The sequence below is a fragment of the Oncorhynchus clarkii genome, chromosome 10, assembly GCF_045791955.1.
Source record: "Oncorhynchus clarkii lewisi isolate Uvic-CL-2024 chromosome 10, UVic_Ocla_1.0, whole genome shotgun sequence".
In the NCBI taxonomy this organism is placed as follows: domain Eukaryota; kingdom Metazoa; phylum Chordata; class Actinopteri; order Salmoniformes; family Salmonidae; genus Oncorhynchus; species Oncorhynchus clarkii.
The window spans coordinates 16131561-16147594 of NC_092156.1; the positions used below are offsets into that span (position 1 = coordinate 16131561).

Genomic DNA, 16034 nt, shown 5'->3' on the forward strand with positions numbered 1-16034 from the left:
TCCGAGTGCAAATCTTCAAGATCCTACTATAGTTTTTTTTTTTTTTTTTTATTTTTTTATTCAACTAGGCAAGTCAGTTAAGAACAAATTCTTATATTCAATGACGGCCTAGGAACTGTCTGTTCAGGGGCAAAACGACAGATTTGTACCTTGTCAGCTCAGGGATTTGAACTTGCAAACTTCCGGTTACTAGTCCAACACTCTAACCACTAGGCTACCCTGTCACCCCAGTTAAACAGAACCACCTAATCATCTCTTTTCAAGCTAAATAGTACCATTTGAGACAGAACAATGTGTCTCACTAAAAACGGTGGGCACTGAGTAACTGTAACCACAGAGACGACAGACAGAAAAAAGTAACTTTATCTTTATCCCTGTCATTCAGTAGTCAAATCACAGTACACAAAAATGCTGGATTTACAGAGCTCCAGTGTAAACAACACAATATCAGCTAAGTATGGCAAGCCACGAAAATGAGAACAGCTCCGGCAGCAATAACACTGTATTTGGCTCCACAGCTATCTGCTCACACACACACGATCAAGCTGCAAGTGTCACACATTGAATGGGAAAGTACAGATGTCCTTGACCATAAGAAATAAACCAACAGTTTGTGAGTGAACAAAGCATTTGATACGTTAGCTCAAGTGAAGTAGTACAACAGTATGACACATCCACTTCTCCATGCATTTATCTGTGACCTGTGACTCAGTAGTGAACTTTCACAAAGCATACATCAAAAAGGCAAAACATCTCCGTTAGTCCAAAGTAAAGGAGAAAAATATAGAATATACTTAGATAACCAAAATGTATAATCCATTGAGTATTAAAGTAGTCCAGGTGTAGAGATATTAGACCTGCAGGTCAGTCCTTCAGTCAGTTGGCAAGGTGTTCCTTTTCATTACATAGCCTGCCGCTCCCTCCATCTTTCCTCAGAGGTTTCATTATCCATCTAAGGTTTTTTTCTCCCGCGGATACAAGAAATGCCTCTGGCAGTTTTTAACAATACCCCTTTGTGCTTCAAACCCCAACTGGGCAGCTGAACATAGTCCCAACAGTTTGTCTTTTTAGATGATAAACAGCAACTTTTTTACAATACTGGAATTATTCCACACAGATGTGTGAATAATACCTACATCTGCACGTTTTGAGGAAGTCCACTAGTCGAAACAGAATAGGGGTCAACAGCAGAGCAATGTTCAATGAGAAAGTGGACATTGATTGGCATCTTTTTCAAACAATTGTGGCTCTCAAGGTTATGATGTTCTTTTGATGTTTTTTTTGTTGATGAGCTTGTTTCAAGGAGAATACAGTCTATCCCATGTAATCAAAAGAACATGTACTGTGTGTATGTAAAAAGTATGGTACTTACAGTGTCCATATTAGTAGAGGACCAGAGTACAAACCAAACAAAAATATAGCACTGTACACCGGTCAGGCAGTGTCCAAAGGTGCTATCCTCGACCCATCCTGTCCGATCCATCCGTACTGTAACTCCTTCTGCCATTACACATGGGTCTGCATGCGTTTCTGCAGCGGCCGCGTCAGGTCTGAGTTCTGCGAGGACGACTGCGAGTAGTGGGAGGAGGAGGAGGCGGCCGAGGCCTTGCTGTCCTTGTCAAACTGCACGTAGCCGTCCTGTTTGCTGTAGCTGCTCACGCTGCTGTCGCACTGCGTGTCGATGAATGAGCTGGAGTCGCTGAGCGAGCCCCGCTGGAACTCACGCTCGCACAGCTCGATGGAGCTACTGCCCATGCCTAGCACGAAACGCTGGCTGTAGTCGTACAGGCGGTTGGGCCCGGCACCCAGCGTGCTGTAGATGTTGGTGAAGGACATGCCTGTGGGCACACGTTGCTTTCCCATGGTGGCTGAAGAGGAAGCCGAAGGGTTCCGGACTTCTGCGCCACCGGTCTGGCTGGGGGCCATTGACATAGTCGGGGTGCCATGGTGCTCCTTGAAGGTATTGACGCTGTAGTAGCCATTTGTTGGATCCTTGTGGAGGAGACGGGGCAAAGACATAAACAGATGTGTTAATGTTAGGACAGGAGACATAAAATGGAAGGCATGTCAGTGCAGTGCAGTTACTGTTTTGGTAGTTGTTATTGTGATCAAATCGATAACTCACTGAAAGATTAATGATTACAGTTTGAAAGAGGCACATCTGTTTCTTTATCTGTGTCATCATCAGTCAAACAGGGGAAATGTCAAACAGCACCATCTAATTTCTTCATTTTCTCTTTTCATGATCCAGACATCTGCTCTCATTTGAACAGGAGAGAGTTAGGTTTCTATTATAAATAGCCTACATGTACTTAATGATGAAATATAAATACCATCTATAGTGCCTTCAGAAAGTATTCACACCCCTTGGATTTTTACCCCATTTTGTTGTGTTAAATTGATTAAATTTAGATGTTGATCTACACACAATACCCCCCAACATAATTAAGTTTTTACAAATTAATAAAACATTTAAAGGTGAAATGTCTTGAGTCAATAATTCAACCCCTTTGTTATGGCAAGTATGTTGAGGAGTAAATATTTGCTTAACATGTCACATTAAAAGTTGCATGGACTCACTTTGTATGTACTAATAGTAGTTAACATTATTTTTTTTAGGATTACCCCATCTCTGTAACCCCACACATACAGTTAATTGTAAGGTCCCTAAACTAAGTAGTGCATTTTATGCACAGATCCAACCACATAGATCAGGGAGGTTTTCAAATGCCTCACAAAGAAGGGCACCTATTAGTAGAGGAGTAAAAATTAAAACAGACACTGAACATCCCTTTGAGCATAGTGAAGTTATTAATTATGCTTTGGATGGTGTATCAATACACCCAGTCCATACAAAAATACAGGCATCCTTCCTAACTCAGTTGCCATAGAGGAAGAAAACCGCTTAAGGATTTCACCACCAGGCCAATGGTGATTTCGAAACAGTTACAGAGTTTTAATGGCTGTGATAGGAGAAAACTGAGGATGGGACAATTACGTTGTAGTTACTTTACAGTCCTAACCTAAATGACAGAGTGAAAAGAAGGAAGTCTATACAGAATAAAACAAATATTCCAAAACACTCATCCTGTTTGCAATAAGGCACAAGTAATACTGCAAAAAATGTGGTAAAGAAATGAACTTTTTGTCCTGATACAAAACATTTGCTTGTGGCAAATCCAACACAACACATCACTGAGTACCACTCTTTATATTTTTAAGCATGGTAGTGGCTGCATTATGTTATGCATATCAAATAAAATAAAATGTTATTTGTCACATGCACCAAATACAACAATAAACCTTACCGTGAAATGCTTACTTAGAAGCCCTTAACCAACAATGAAATTCAAGAAAAGAGTTAAGAAAATATTTACTAAATAAACTAAAGTAAAAATCTAAAAGTAACACAATGAAATTACTTAACAATAACGAGGCTATATACAGGGGGTACTGTTACCATGTCAATGTGCGGGGGTACAGGTTAGGGGAGGTAATTTGTACATGTAGGTAAGGGTAAAGTGACAATGCATAGATATGCTTGTAATTGTTAAAGACTAGAGTGTTTATTTTTGAATAAAATGAAATGGAATAGAGCTAAGCACAAGCAAAATCCTAAATGAAAACCTGGTTCAGTCTGCTTACCAGCAGACACCGGGAGACAAATTTACATTTCAGCAGGACAATAACCTAAAACCCAAGGTCAAATATACACTGAAGTTGCTTACTGTGACAACATTGAATGTTTCTGAGTGTCCTAGTTACAGTTTTGACTTGAGTCTGCTTGAAAAACTATGGCACGACTTGAAAATGGCTGTCTAGCAAAGATCAACAACCAACTTGACAGAGCTTGAAAAGTTTAAAAAGAATAATGGGCAAATATTGTACAATCCAGGTGTGCAAAGCTCTTAGAGACTTACCCCAAAATATTCACAGCTGTAATCGCTGCCAAAGGGGATTCTAGCATGTATTGACTAAGGGGGTTGAATACTTATCTCATCAAGATATATATGTTTTATTTTTCATAAATCAAAAAGGACATTATTGGTGCCCCGTGTGAGGATGTTTCCGTAACTGTTTCTTCAATGAAAAGGTTGCATAAAAAGGGAGTAGGGTAAAGTTGCCCTTAGACACCGATCTTGGGTCAGATGTATATTTCCCAACTAATGGTTATGGTTCAGATTGGGGGAGGGGAAATTGATCCTAGATCTGTACCTAGGGGAAACGTCACCCCGAACTGCATAAACAGAGTATAAACTTTGCCAGGCTTAATCAACAGGTATTTATGCCCTAATTCTATGTGGTCTAAAGCTGTGACAAAGCAACACCTATGTTTTGTCATGTATTCCAATACTTGCATTAATGTGACCAAATTCATATCTAAATCAACAGCTATTTATTAGAATGATGAGACATCGAAGAAACAGGCTGATGTGTGCGACATGTGAAAAATAGATAACATGCTTTCGGGGTGTGAAATAGTCATCTCCCACTAACACGAAGAAATCCTCTTATCAGCTAGTTAAATAGCCTTAATGATTCCACATGTGGGAGCAGCATATGTTGAATAATTGCAAAGCCAGTTCATTTTCAGTCACAACCTATGTGTGTAAAGTGTTTTCTTCTCTCTTTATGCTACTCCATTTCCTTTCTTGAAATGAACTGATTGTTAGATTCCGGGAGGAGGGAGAAAGACTTTGCTTTCCAACATTCAAATGGATAAAATACAACATTTGCTGTCAGAGCAAGCAGACATCTTTGTCTGTACTTGTGGCTGGAGGCTATTACAAAGAACTCTATTAGCGATGGCAAGACAGAAAGGGTAGGTCCCTCAAGCGGCGGAATCTCAAGGGTGGGAATTGAATTCGCAGGATGACATCAGGAAGAGGAAGCTCTATGAGAATATACTGTATATTAGCGGTTCACATCTGACCGGAGAGATGGAGAAGGTAACACATCTGACGTGAGAGATGGAGAAGGGGTCGCCTCACAGATAAGAGTCAGAGTCAAAGAGTCAGAGTTAAGCCTTTGAATGTGAAAGTGTAAGTCTGGCTTCCTAGAAGTTCCAATATCCCACATTATATTTGCATATCAGTGCTTTAAGGGATAGTTAATCTAAAATAAGGGATTGAGTGTGGCGCCGACAGACATGGAAGCTCTGCCTCTAGCTCCTAAGCGACTTTGCAGTATTATTATTGTTATTTCTTACATTACTAGCCCAGAATGTTTTTTGTGAACTTTTGGATATCAGAGCAACGGTAACGCACCAGCATTCTGACCAGAAATAGGACTTTCCCAAACTGGATCTGTTTGGCAATTTAACTTCTTGAGGGTAGGGGGTAGGGGGCAGGATTTTTGTTTTTGGCTAAAACACGTACCCATTTGAAACTGCCTATTTCTCAGGCCCAGAAACTAGAATATGCATATAATTGGATAGATTTGGATAGAAAATACTCTAGAGTTTCTAAAACTGTTAAAAGTATGTTTGTGAGTATAACAGAACTGATATGGCAAGCAAAATCCCGAGGACAAACCATCCCAAAAAATAGCCTACCACCATTTTCAATGGCTATAACTTTTATAGTCCTCCCAGATTGCAGTTCCTAGGGCTTCCACTAGATGTCAACAGTCTTTAGAAAGAGTTTCAGGCTGGTTTTTGGATAATTGAGCCAGAAATTGTAGTTTTTCTAGGTGGCTCCCATTTTGGCTGGCGTGTTTCCAAGCGCGTGAATGAGAGCGCGTTCTTTGGTATTTTTCTCCGGTAAAGACAATAACGATTCTCCATCTTAAATGTTATTGTTTATTTACGTATTAGGGTACCTAAGGTTTGATTATAAACGTTGTTTGACTTGTTCGGGAAAGTTTATTAGTAATGTTTGGGATTCATTTTGTATTCATTTTGATGGAGGGAAACTGGGTGGATTATTGACTGAAGCGCCAGCTAAACTGAGTTTTTATGGATATAAAGAGGGACATTATAGAACAAAAGGACCATTTGTGATATAACTGAGACCTTTTGGAGTACCAACGGAAGAAAATCATCAAAGATAAAGCATTTATTATATCGCTATTTCTGCTTTTCGTGTCGCACCTGTATGGTTGAAATATGTTTTTCATGGTTTTGTATGCGGGGCGCTGTTCCCACATTATCGCATGGTGTGCTTTCACCCTAAAGCCTTTTTGAAATCTGATACAGTGGCTGGATTAACAAGAAGTTAAGCTTTATTTTGAACAAAGCAAATATGAGGAAAATGCTACCGAAATTCTGTCAACACATTGCTTGTAGTAGTCGCGCTTCAAAAACTATCGACCATTGTTACTCTCTCTTCTGGGATGGCTAAAAGGCCTTCCTCCACCAAATCAGATCACAACTCCATTCTGCTCCTCCCTTCCTATAAGCAGAAACTCAAACAGGAAGTATCCGTGCTAAGGTCTATTCAACGTTGGTTTGATAAATTGGAATCCATGCTTCAAGATTGTTTTGATCACGTGGACTGGGATATGTTCCGGGTTGCCTCTGAGAATAACATTGACGCATACACTGACACAGTGACTGAGTTCATCAAGAAGTGTATAGGGGTTGTTGTTCCCACTGTAACTATTTAAACTTACCCAAATCAAAAACTGTGGATAGATGCAGCGTTCGCGCAAAACTAAAAACAAGAAAAACTGCATTTAACCACAGCAAGGTGACTGGGAATATGATTGAATACAAATAGTGCAGTTATGCCCTCCATAAGGCAATCAAACAGGCAAAACGTCAGTACAGAGACAACGTGGAGTTGAAATTCAACAGCACAGACAGGGGACGAATGTGGCAGGGACTCCAGACAATCACAGATTACAAAGGGAAAACCAGCCACGTTGCAGACACTGATGTCTTGCCCCCGGACAAGCTAAACAAATTCTTCGCCCACTTTCGGGATAGTACAATGTCACCGATGCAAGCCGCTCCCAAGGACTGTGGTCTCTCGTTCTCCGTGGCCAGCGTGAGTAAAACATTTGAGCATGTTAACCCTCGCAAGGCTGCCGGCCCAGATGGCATCCCTAGCTGGGTCCTCAGAGCATGCTCAGACCAGCTGGCTGGAGTGTTTATGGACATATTAAATCTCTCTCTATCCCAGTCTGCTGTCCTCACTTGCTTCAAGATGTCTACCATTGTTCCTGTACCCAAGAAAGCAAACGTAATCAAACTAAATGACTATCGCCCCGTAGCACTCAGTTCTTTCACCATGAAGTGCTCTGAGAGGCTAGTTAAGAACCATATCCCCTCCACCTTAAATGACACCCTAGATCCACTTAAATTTGCATACCACCCCAATAGATCCACAGACGATGCAATCGCCATCGCCATCACACTGCACACTACCCTATCCCATCTGGAAAGGAGGAATACCTATGTAAGAATGCTGTTTATTGACTACACCTCAGCCTTCAACATCATAGTATCCTCTAAGCTCATCTTTAAGCTTGGGGCCCTGAGAATGAACCCCACCCTGTGCAACTGTGTCTGGGACTATCTGACGGGCTGCCCCCAGGTGGTGAAGGTAGGAAACAACACCTCCACTATGCTGATCCTCAACATAGGGTCCCACAAGGGTGCGTGCTCCACCCCCTCCTGTACTCCCTGTTCACCCATGACTGTGTGTCACGTTCATCATAAGGAGTAGACCAATATACAGCGTGGTTTCCATCCTATATTTTGGAATAGAAAACTTCAATGAACAAAACAACAAAGCAAACAAATGAAACGTGAAGCTATAATAATGCTCACAGGCAACTATACATAGACAAGATCCCAAAAAGCACAATGGGGAAATGGCTACCTAAATATCATCCCAAATCAGAGACAACAATACACAGCTAACTCTGATTGGGAACAATACCAGGCCAACATAGATATACAATTCCCCTAGACAACCCACCCTTAATCACACCCCGACCTAACCAACATAGAGAATATACAGCTCTCTATGGTCAGTGCGTGACACTGTGTGGCCACACATGCCTCCAACTCATCATCAAGTTTGCAGATAACACAGCAGTAATAGGCCTGATTACCAACAATGATGAGACAGCTTATAGGCAGGAGGAAAATAACTTCTCCCTCAATGTCAACAAAAGGAAGGAACTGATCGTGGACAGCAGAGGTAGCACACTTACATCCACATCGACGGGGCCGCAGTGGAGCAGGTGAAAAGCTTCAAGTTCCTCGGCGTACATATCACTGAAAATCTGAAACGGCCCACCCACACAGACAGTGTGGTGAAGAAGGCGCAACAGCAGCTCTTCAACCTTAGGAGGCTGAAGAAATTTGGCTTGGCCCCTAAGACCCTCACAAGCTATGACATGTGCACCATTGAGAGAATCCTGTCGGGTTGTATCGCCGCCTGGTACGCCAACTGCACCACCCGTAACCGCAGGTCACCTTAATAATGTTGACATACTGTTTTACTAATTTCATATGTATATACTGTGTCTAGTCGATGCCATCTTATTCAACTATTGCTGTATATATACTATTCTATCCTATGTATTCAATTCTACTAAATTTTCTATCCACATGCTGTCCATAATGTCTAAACATCCCATCACATATATACAGCACCTGTCAAAAGTTTGGACACCCCTACTCATTCAAGGGTTTTTCTTACTTTTTAAAAAACTATTTTCCACATTGTAGAATAATAGTGAAGACATCACAACTGTGAAATAACACATGAATCATGTAGTAACCAAAAAAGTGTTAAACAAATCAAAACATTTTGTTGTTGTTGAGATTCTTCAAAGTAGCCAACTTTTTCCTTGATGACAGCTTTGCACACTCTTGGCATTCTCTCAACCAGATTCATGAAGTAGTCTCCTGGAATGCATTTCAATTAACATGTGTGCCTTGTTAAAAGTTAATTGTTGGAATTTCTTTCCTTCTTAATTAATGCATTTGAGCCAATCAGTTGTGTTGTGACAAGGTAGGGGTGGTATACAGAAGATAGCCCTATTTGGTAAAAGATCAAGTCCATATTATGGCAAGAACAGCTCAAATAAGCAAAGAGTAACGACAGACCATCATTACTTTAAGACATGTCAGTCAATCCAGAAACTTTTAAGAACTTTAAAAGTTTCTTCAAGTGTAGTCGCAAAAACGGATAAGTTCATTAGATTTACCAGCCTCAGAAATTGCAGCCAAATAAATGCTTCCCAGAGTTCAAGTAACAGACACATCTCAACATCCACTGTTCAGAGGAGACTGTGTGAATCAGGCGTTCATGGTTGAATTGCTGTGAAGAAACCACTACTAAAGGACACCAATAAGAAGAAGAGACTTGCTTGAGCCAATAAACATGAGCAATGGACATTAGACCAGTGGAAATCTGTCCTTTGGTCTGACGAGTCCAAATTTGAGATTTTTGGTTCCAACCGACGCAGAGTAAGTGAATGGATGATCTCCATATGTGTGGTTCTCATCGTGAAGCATGGAGGAGGAGGCGTGATGGTGTGTGGGTGCTTTGCTTTACTTTACTGACACTGTCTGTGATTTATTTAGAATTCAAGGCACACTTAACCAGCATGGCTAGCACAGCATTCTGCAGCGATACGCCAACCCATCTGGTTTGTGTTTAGTGGGGCTATCATTTGTTTTTCAACAGGACAATGACCCAAAATACACCTCCAGACTGTGTAAGGGCTATTTGACCAAGAATAAGAGTGATGGAGTGCTGCATCAGATGACCTGGCCTCCACAATTTGTTTATTTTTTATTTCACCTTTATTTAACCAGGTAGGCCATTTGAGAAAAAGTTCTCATTAACAACTACGACCTGGTCAAGATAAAGCAAAGCAGTGCGACAAAAAACAACAACACAGAGTTACACGTGGGATAAACAAAAGTACAGTCAATAACACAATAGAAAAATCTATATACAGTGTGTGCAAATGGCGTAAGGAGGTAAGGCAATAAATAAGCCGTAGTAGCAAAGTCAATAAAAACCATATGGTGATGAGGTAGGTAGTTGGATGGGCTATTTACAGATATTTACAGATATATAATGTTCATTTTACCTCCAGGTGCCTCCAGAACTTGTCCATGCCAATCAGATTAGATGGGTGCATCCCAATAATATATAATTTATCCTGAAGTGTACACTTGTTCACTACTTCCCACAAATCTGGCATTGGATTGCTGGAGATATGGGCCAGTGAAAGTTTCCACCATATTTTTTTTCAAATCAGTGAAGGGAAGTGAACAAGTGCACACTTTGGGAGGAAGGAGAGATAATTGGGGGACATAGCCAATAATTTATCATGTTTGAATTGAAGAGATTGCCTCCAATTTAGACATTAACTTTTCCATCAATTCAGAAACTCTAACGTGGTTGCGGATGCCTAATGGAATTTAGAATGAATTAAGAACCACTACCTGCTTTTGAAGTTTCTCCTCAATCCCTTTGAAATTCAATCACTCGTCCATTCTTTAATCTGCATATTTCTACTTTCAGTTATATATAATGAAAATTGTGTGTTTTAAGCGGGAGAGTGGTCTATCTATAATAGGGAAACCAAAATATACACGACGAAGGATTTTCAGGTACTCCCTTCTACTCTACCTTGACTTGCTCATGGGTATCTTAATAGGCAGCCTTGTTTCATGCAACTCCTACTGGTTATTTTCAGAACACTCCAGTACTGTAGATCTAGAGAGATTCTCCTTAGAATAGTTGTGGATTGTGACTGAAATAAGATTCCTTACATATGAGCAGAACATCAATAAGCCATTCTGTTTGGAAAAAGAAGAAGAAACAGAATAGGAGTTCTAACTGAATAGAATACATGTTCCTCCTAGAACTAGAATACGGTGTACATTTTAAGACATTCCTGATGCTGTATCACTGCCCCATGTATGCCTGGCTCTGTGCCCACTTTAATGTGCTAGAGAAGAAACAGAATAGGAGTACTAACTGAATATAATATATGTTTTTCCTTGAACTGTAGTGCAGTGTACAGTGCACATTTTAGGACATCCCTACTAATGCTGTATTACTGCCTTGTGTATGCCTGGCTCTATGCCCACCTTAATGTGCTGGAACTCCTTCTCTTCCTCTTGTAGGACTTCCAGCTGCTTCAGCACAGACTCCTGTGCCTGGAAGTCCCCACGCTCAATCTGAGACACCAAGGGGGCAGATATGTCACTGAATGGCTGTTTGATATTCTAGTACTATCAGCAGTGTAGTGGAGGGTAAACGCATGCAAACACTGTTTTTATTTGGTTAATAGCATTTACCTGCATATTTACGTTAAATAAGCATGGTTGTCTGTTTTCAGGGTTAACCCACTTTTATTTTTTAATGCTACATCCCTGAGTAAAATGCCATGTCTAAATTAGAGCTTTGGGTTACTGTGTTTGCAGTAAGTCTGTAGATAGATGTACTGTAGAATGAAAAATGTTCTTCAATGAACTGTTGATTAGAACATTTTCAATCAATTCAGATGTACTATCGATGGACTCGTAAATGACATGCGGAGAGGAGAGAAGAGTAGCGTTCAACTCACCATCATCTGCTTGATTGCTGTGTGCTCCTCTGTTTCCCGTGCTGAGTTGTGATCCTTGTGAACAATCTCCACCCGGATGTCGTTTTTTGCCAAACCCACTCCTTTGAGGTCTGTAGAGAGACAGGGAAACTGATTGGCACCACTGACAGAAGTCCTTTGGCACCGCATCATACCACATCCGAGCGGCTTTAAAAGCTGTGGCCCCTTAGATCTCTTGATGGGAGCTTGGAGAGTCCCTTAGCTCCACAGCCAGACCACAGACAGCATCAGCATCATAACATGTTCTTTGGTGGACTGGAACTATTCTACACTCCCACAGCAGTCACAGCTCATTACAAAACTGGGTTCCGCTTTATTTGAAGTGCATCTTATGTAGGCTTCATAAGCACTGCATAAATGGGTCACAAATCATCTATAACCATATTCCATGCTCTGTAAAATATTAATAAATATGAACAAATACATTGGTGGGTATGTCACCCAGTTAAGCCACATTATGAATCTTTATAGAACATGATATAGGCTTAAAAATGAGCAACCCTTCAGTGCTAGGGCTATGTGTGCCAAATAATACATTGAATACATGCATAATGCTTAACTCCTAACCATAAATACTAATGTGTGTAAATATTAACCGCCGGCAGTTGACACACGGTATGCCAGAAGCATTTATGAATGATTCGATTATAAGGTGTCATGTGCTGCTTATTTATGTGTTATGGACATTATATAGGGCACTGTATACCTGAGTGTCACTGAAATTGATGATAACTTTCATATACAATCATATCATATCAATCATCATATGTTGGCAGGATCCTTATTCCTTAAACAGACAGCAGTGGCTGCTGTAATTCATGGACATTATACACATTAATATTTCTGTAGCACTTATGCATGGCACTAGTGAAATACACTTTATCGACAGCCTATGATATGGTAAGATCATATACAAGGGTTACTTACTCTCTGTTTTAATTTTGCTTGCCAGGTCTCTCTGGCGAGAGGAGATGGATACGGGTAAGGAGGACATGACGAGGTGAACGTCTTCTGTGGTAAACAACAACAACAACAACAACAACAACAACATGGTTAACAGCAGTCTACATTGACCGTATATATACATATATATATGAGCGCTGTATCACTACACCTCAACAGCGGCGGTCAGTGCCGTTTAAGATGGGGGAGGACAATTTTAGGGTTTTAATGAGCATGGCCTTATTTCTATTACAGCATATTGGATGACTGTCATTCCTATTCCATTCAACCAGTTCAATGTAACATGGATAGGTTTAGGCTACTACATGATCCTCAACTGTTCCCTATACTCATCATAAGGTTGCTACAACCTAGCCTATGAATGAAAGTTTACAACGTAGGTGCATACAGGTCGAGAGAAACATTTGAGGTGACATGGACATTATACTGTATTATTATTGCCTGCATCTAGCTAATATAGGGTTTAATCATTAGTCCAACAGTTGCAAACGAGAGTTTCTATTGGACAAATTCAGGTGTGTTTATCCCCATTTTGTTCTGTTTAAGAAACGTTATTGAAAATAATTGGTGGAATGTATGTACCCCCTGTAAATACAGTTCGCTTTCATAACAGGCACGTTGTACTCCTTCTCACATCTATGCGCTCTCCTCCTCTCACCTTTGCCCTTTGTCGCTTATGGATTTCAATGCATATGTATGTGACCAAGCGAAAAAACCTTTCCAAGCCAAACAATATCAGAACTGCTACACACAGCCTACATTGTTGTCACCATATTAGCTAAAGTAACGTCGTAGTCAACATAGCTAATATAACTAACACGTTAGTAAAGCTGCTACAATCATGCAGTGACATTACAGTGTACAGTGTAATTTGTTCAAATCTGTTCACCTATTGTCTCTCTCTCTCTCTTTGAGTCAACTACTCACAACAATTTTTGCACTGCAGTGCTAGTTAGCTGTATTTTATTATTTCAGTACTAGAGTCATTCTCCGATCCTTTGATGGAAGCTAGCTGTCCTCCGGCTACACCATGGTGCTACCCTACAGTGATGCTGAGGCTACTGTAGACCTTTATTGCAAAGTAGAATGCTTCAATCAAATATTTGTTGAAGTGATTATATTTAGTATAGTTGTATCTAAAAAAAGATAACTTTTTAAATGTTTTACAACTTTTATTTTTCTGAAAATCACGAAGAGTACGGTCCTCCCCTTCCTCCTCTGAGGAGCCTTCACGGCACTCCACTGTGTAGGCTGTGTTTTATATCAGATAAGGATATTGCTTTAAAGGAGAAGTTTGCCTTTTTACAACCACATCTCTATTTGTAATGTAAATGGCATGTCATAGAAGGGTACACACACCTTTTTTGTGATTTCACTTTTTTTGTTTTACAGTACTGTACCCCAAACAGAAAATCACCTTCTCATCCTTGTTGTGTAGTATGGGGGCCCTGAAAAAACAGGAACAAATGCTCCAAAAACACCCAAATACATTATTTTAGAAATGGCAAAGCTCTCAGTATAGTGAGGCAGGTCTTCCAATGTTCTACACAGGAAATAGTTTCATTACAAACTTTATCCGCAATGTTATATTCCCTTTTGCACGACACGAGACGTTTCCCCTATCCAGCTGTTCCATTCTCTGTGTAGCCTGCTGCTACATGCAAGTGCCAAAATAAAGAAAACACCAAAATAAAGCGTCTTAATAGGGCGTTGTGCCACCACGATCCGCCAGAACAGCTTCAATGCGTCTTTGGCATAGTGTCTGGAACTTCATGTGTGGAAGAACCGCATGCTTTATACTTTATATCCTTTATGTACTCAGGTGTTTGCTTTATTTTAGCAGTTCTTTATACAGTGCCTTGCGAAAGTATTCGGCCCCCTTGAACTTTGCGACCTTTTGCACATTTCAGGCTTCAAACATAAAGATATAAAACTGTATTTTTTTGTGAAGAATCAACAACAAGTGGGACACAATCATGAAGTGGAACGACATTTATTGGATATTTCAAACTTTTTTAACAAATCAAAAACTGAAAAATTGGGCGTGCAAAATTATTCAGCCCCCTTAAGTTAATACTTTGTAGCGCCACCTTTTGCTGCGATTACAGCTGTAAGTCGCTTGGGGTATGTCTCTATCAGTTTTGCACATCGAGAGACTGACATTTTTTCCCATTCCTCCTTGCAAAACAGCTCGAGCTCAGTGAGGTTGGATGGAGAGCATTTGTGAACAGCAGTTTTCAGTTATTTCCACAGATTCTTGATTGGATTCAGGTCTGGACTTTGACTTGGCCATTCTAACACCTGGATATGTTTATTTTTGAACCATTCCATTGTAGATTTTGCTTTATGTTTTGGATCATTGTCTTGTTGGAAGACAAATCTCCGTCCCAGTCTCAGGTCTTTTGCAGACTCCATCAGGTTTTCTTCCAGAATGGTCCTGTATTTGGCTCCATCCATCTTCCCATCAATTTTAACCATCTTCCCTGTCCCTGCTGAAGCAGGCCCAAACCATGATGCTGCCACCACCATGTTTGACAGTGGGTATGGTGTGTTCAGGGTGATGAGCAGTGTTGCTTTTTCGCCAAATATAACGTTTTGCATTGTTGCCAAAAAGTTCAATTTTGGTTTCATCTGACCAGAGCACCTTCTTCCACATGTTTGGTGTGTCTCCCAGGTGGCTTGTGGCAAACTTTAAACAACACTTTTTATGGATATCTTTAAGAAATGGCTTTCTTCTTGCCACTCTTCCATAAAGGCCAGATTTGTGCAATATACGACTGATTGTTGTCTTATGGACAGAGTCTCCCACCTCAGCTGTAGATCTCTGCAGTTCATCCAGAGTGATCATGGGCCTCTTGGCTGCATCTCTGATCAGTCTTCTCCTTGTATGAGCCGAAAGTTTAGAGGGACTGCCAGGTCTTGGTAGATTTGCAGTGGTCTGATACTCCTTCCATTTCAATATTATCGCTTGCACAGTGCTCCTTGGGATGTTTAAAGCTTGGGAAATCTTTTTGTATTCAAATCCGGCTTTAAACTTCTTCACAACAGTATCTCGGACCTGCCTGGTGTGTTCCTTGTTCTTCATGATGCTCTCTGCGCTTTTAACGGACCTCTGAGACTATCACAGTGCAGGTGCATTTATACGGAGACTTGATTACACACAGGTGGATTGTATTTATCATCATTAGTCATTTAGGTCAACATTGGATCATTCAGAGATCCTCACTGAACTTCTGGAGAGAGTTTGCTGCACTGAAAGTAAAGGGGCTGAATGATTTTGCACGCCCAATTTTTCAGTTTTTGATTTGTTAAAAAAGTTTGAAATATCCAATAAATGTCGTTCCACTTCATGATTGTGTCCCACTTGTTGTTGATTCTTCACAAAAAAATAAAGTTTTATATCTTTATGTTTGAAGCCTGAAATGTGGCAAAAGATCGCAAAGTTCAAGGGGGCCGAATACTTTCGCAAGGCACTGTAGATTGGA

General features: G+C 40.5%; 1 protein-coding gene across 1 annotated transcript in view; it reads right to left on the bottom strand.

The window, feature by feature from the left end:
• Nucleotides 1-345: 345 nt before the first annotated feature.
• The window catches only part of LOC139418061 (kirre like nephrin family adhesion molecule 3a), a 286108-nt gene continuing 270419 nt past the window's right edge, over nt 346-16034 (bottom strand). The window contains exons 13-16 of the mRNA XM_071167221.1: nt 12514-12597; nt 11548-11657; nt 11069-11158; nt 346-1992 (exon numbers count right to left, since the gene is read on the bottom strand). Of these exons, the coding sequence (XP_071023322.1) occupies nt 1507-1992; nt 11069-11158; nt 11548-11657; nt 12514-12597 (770 nt within the window). The 3' untranslated portion in view covers nt 346-1506. The remainder of the gene's footprint in view (nt 1993-11068; nt 11159-11547; nt 11658-12513; nt 12598-16034) is intronic.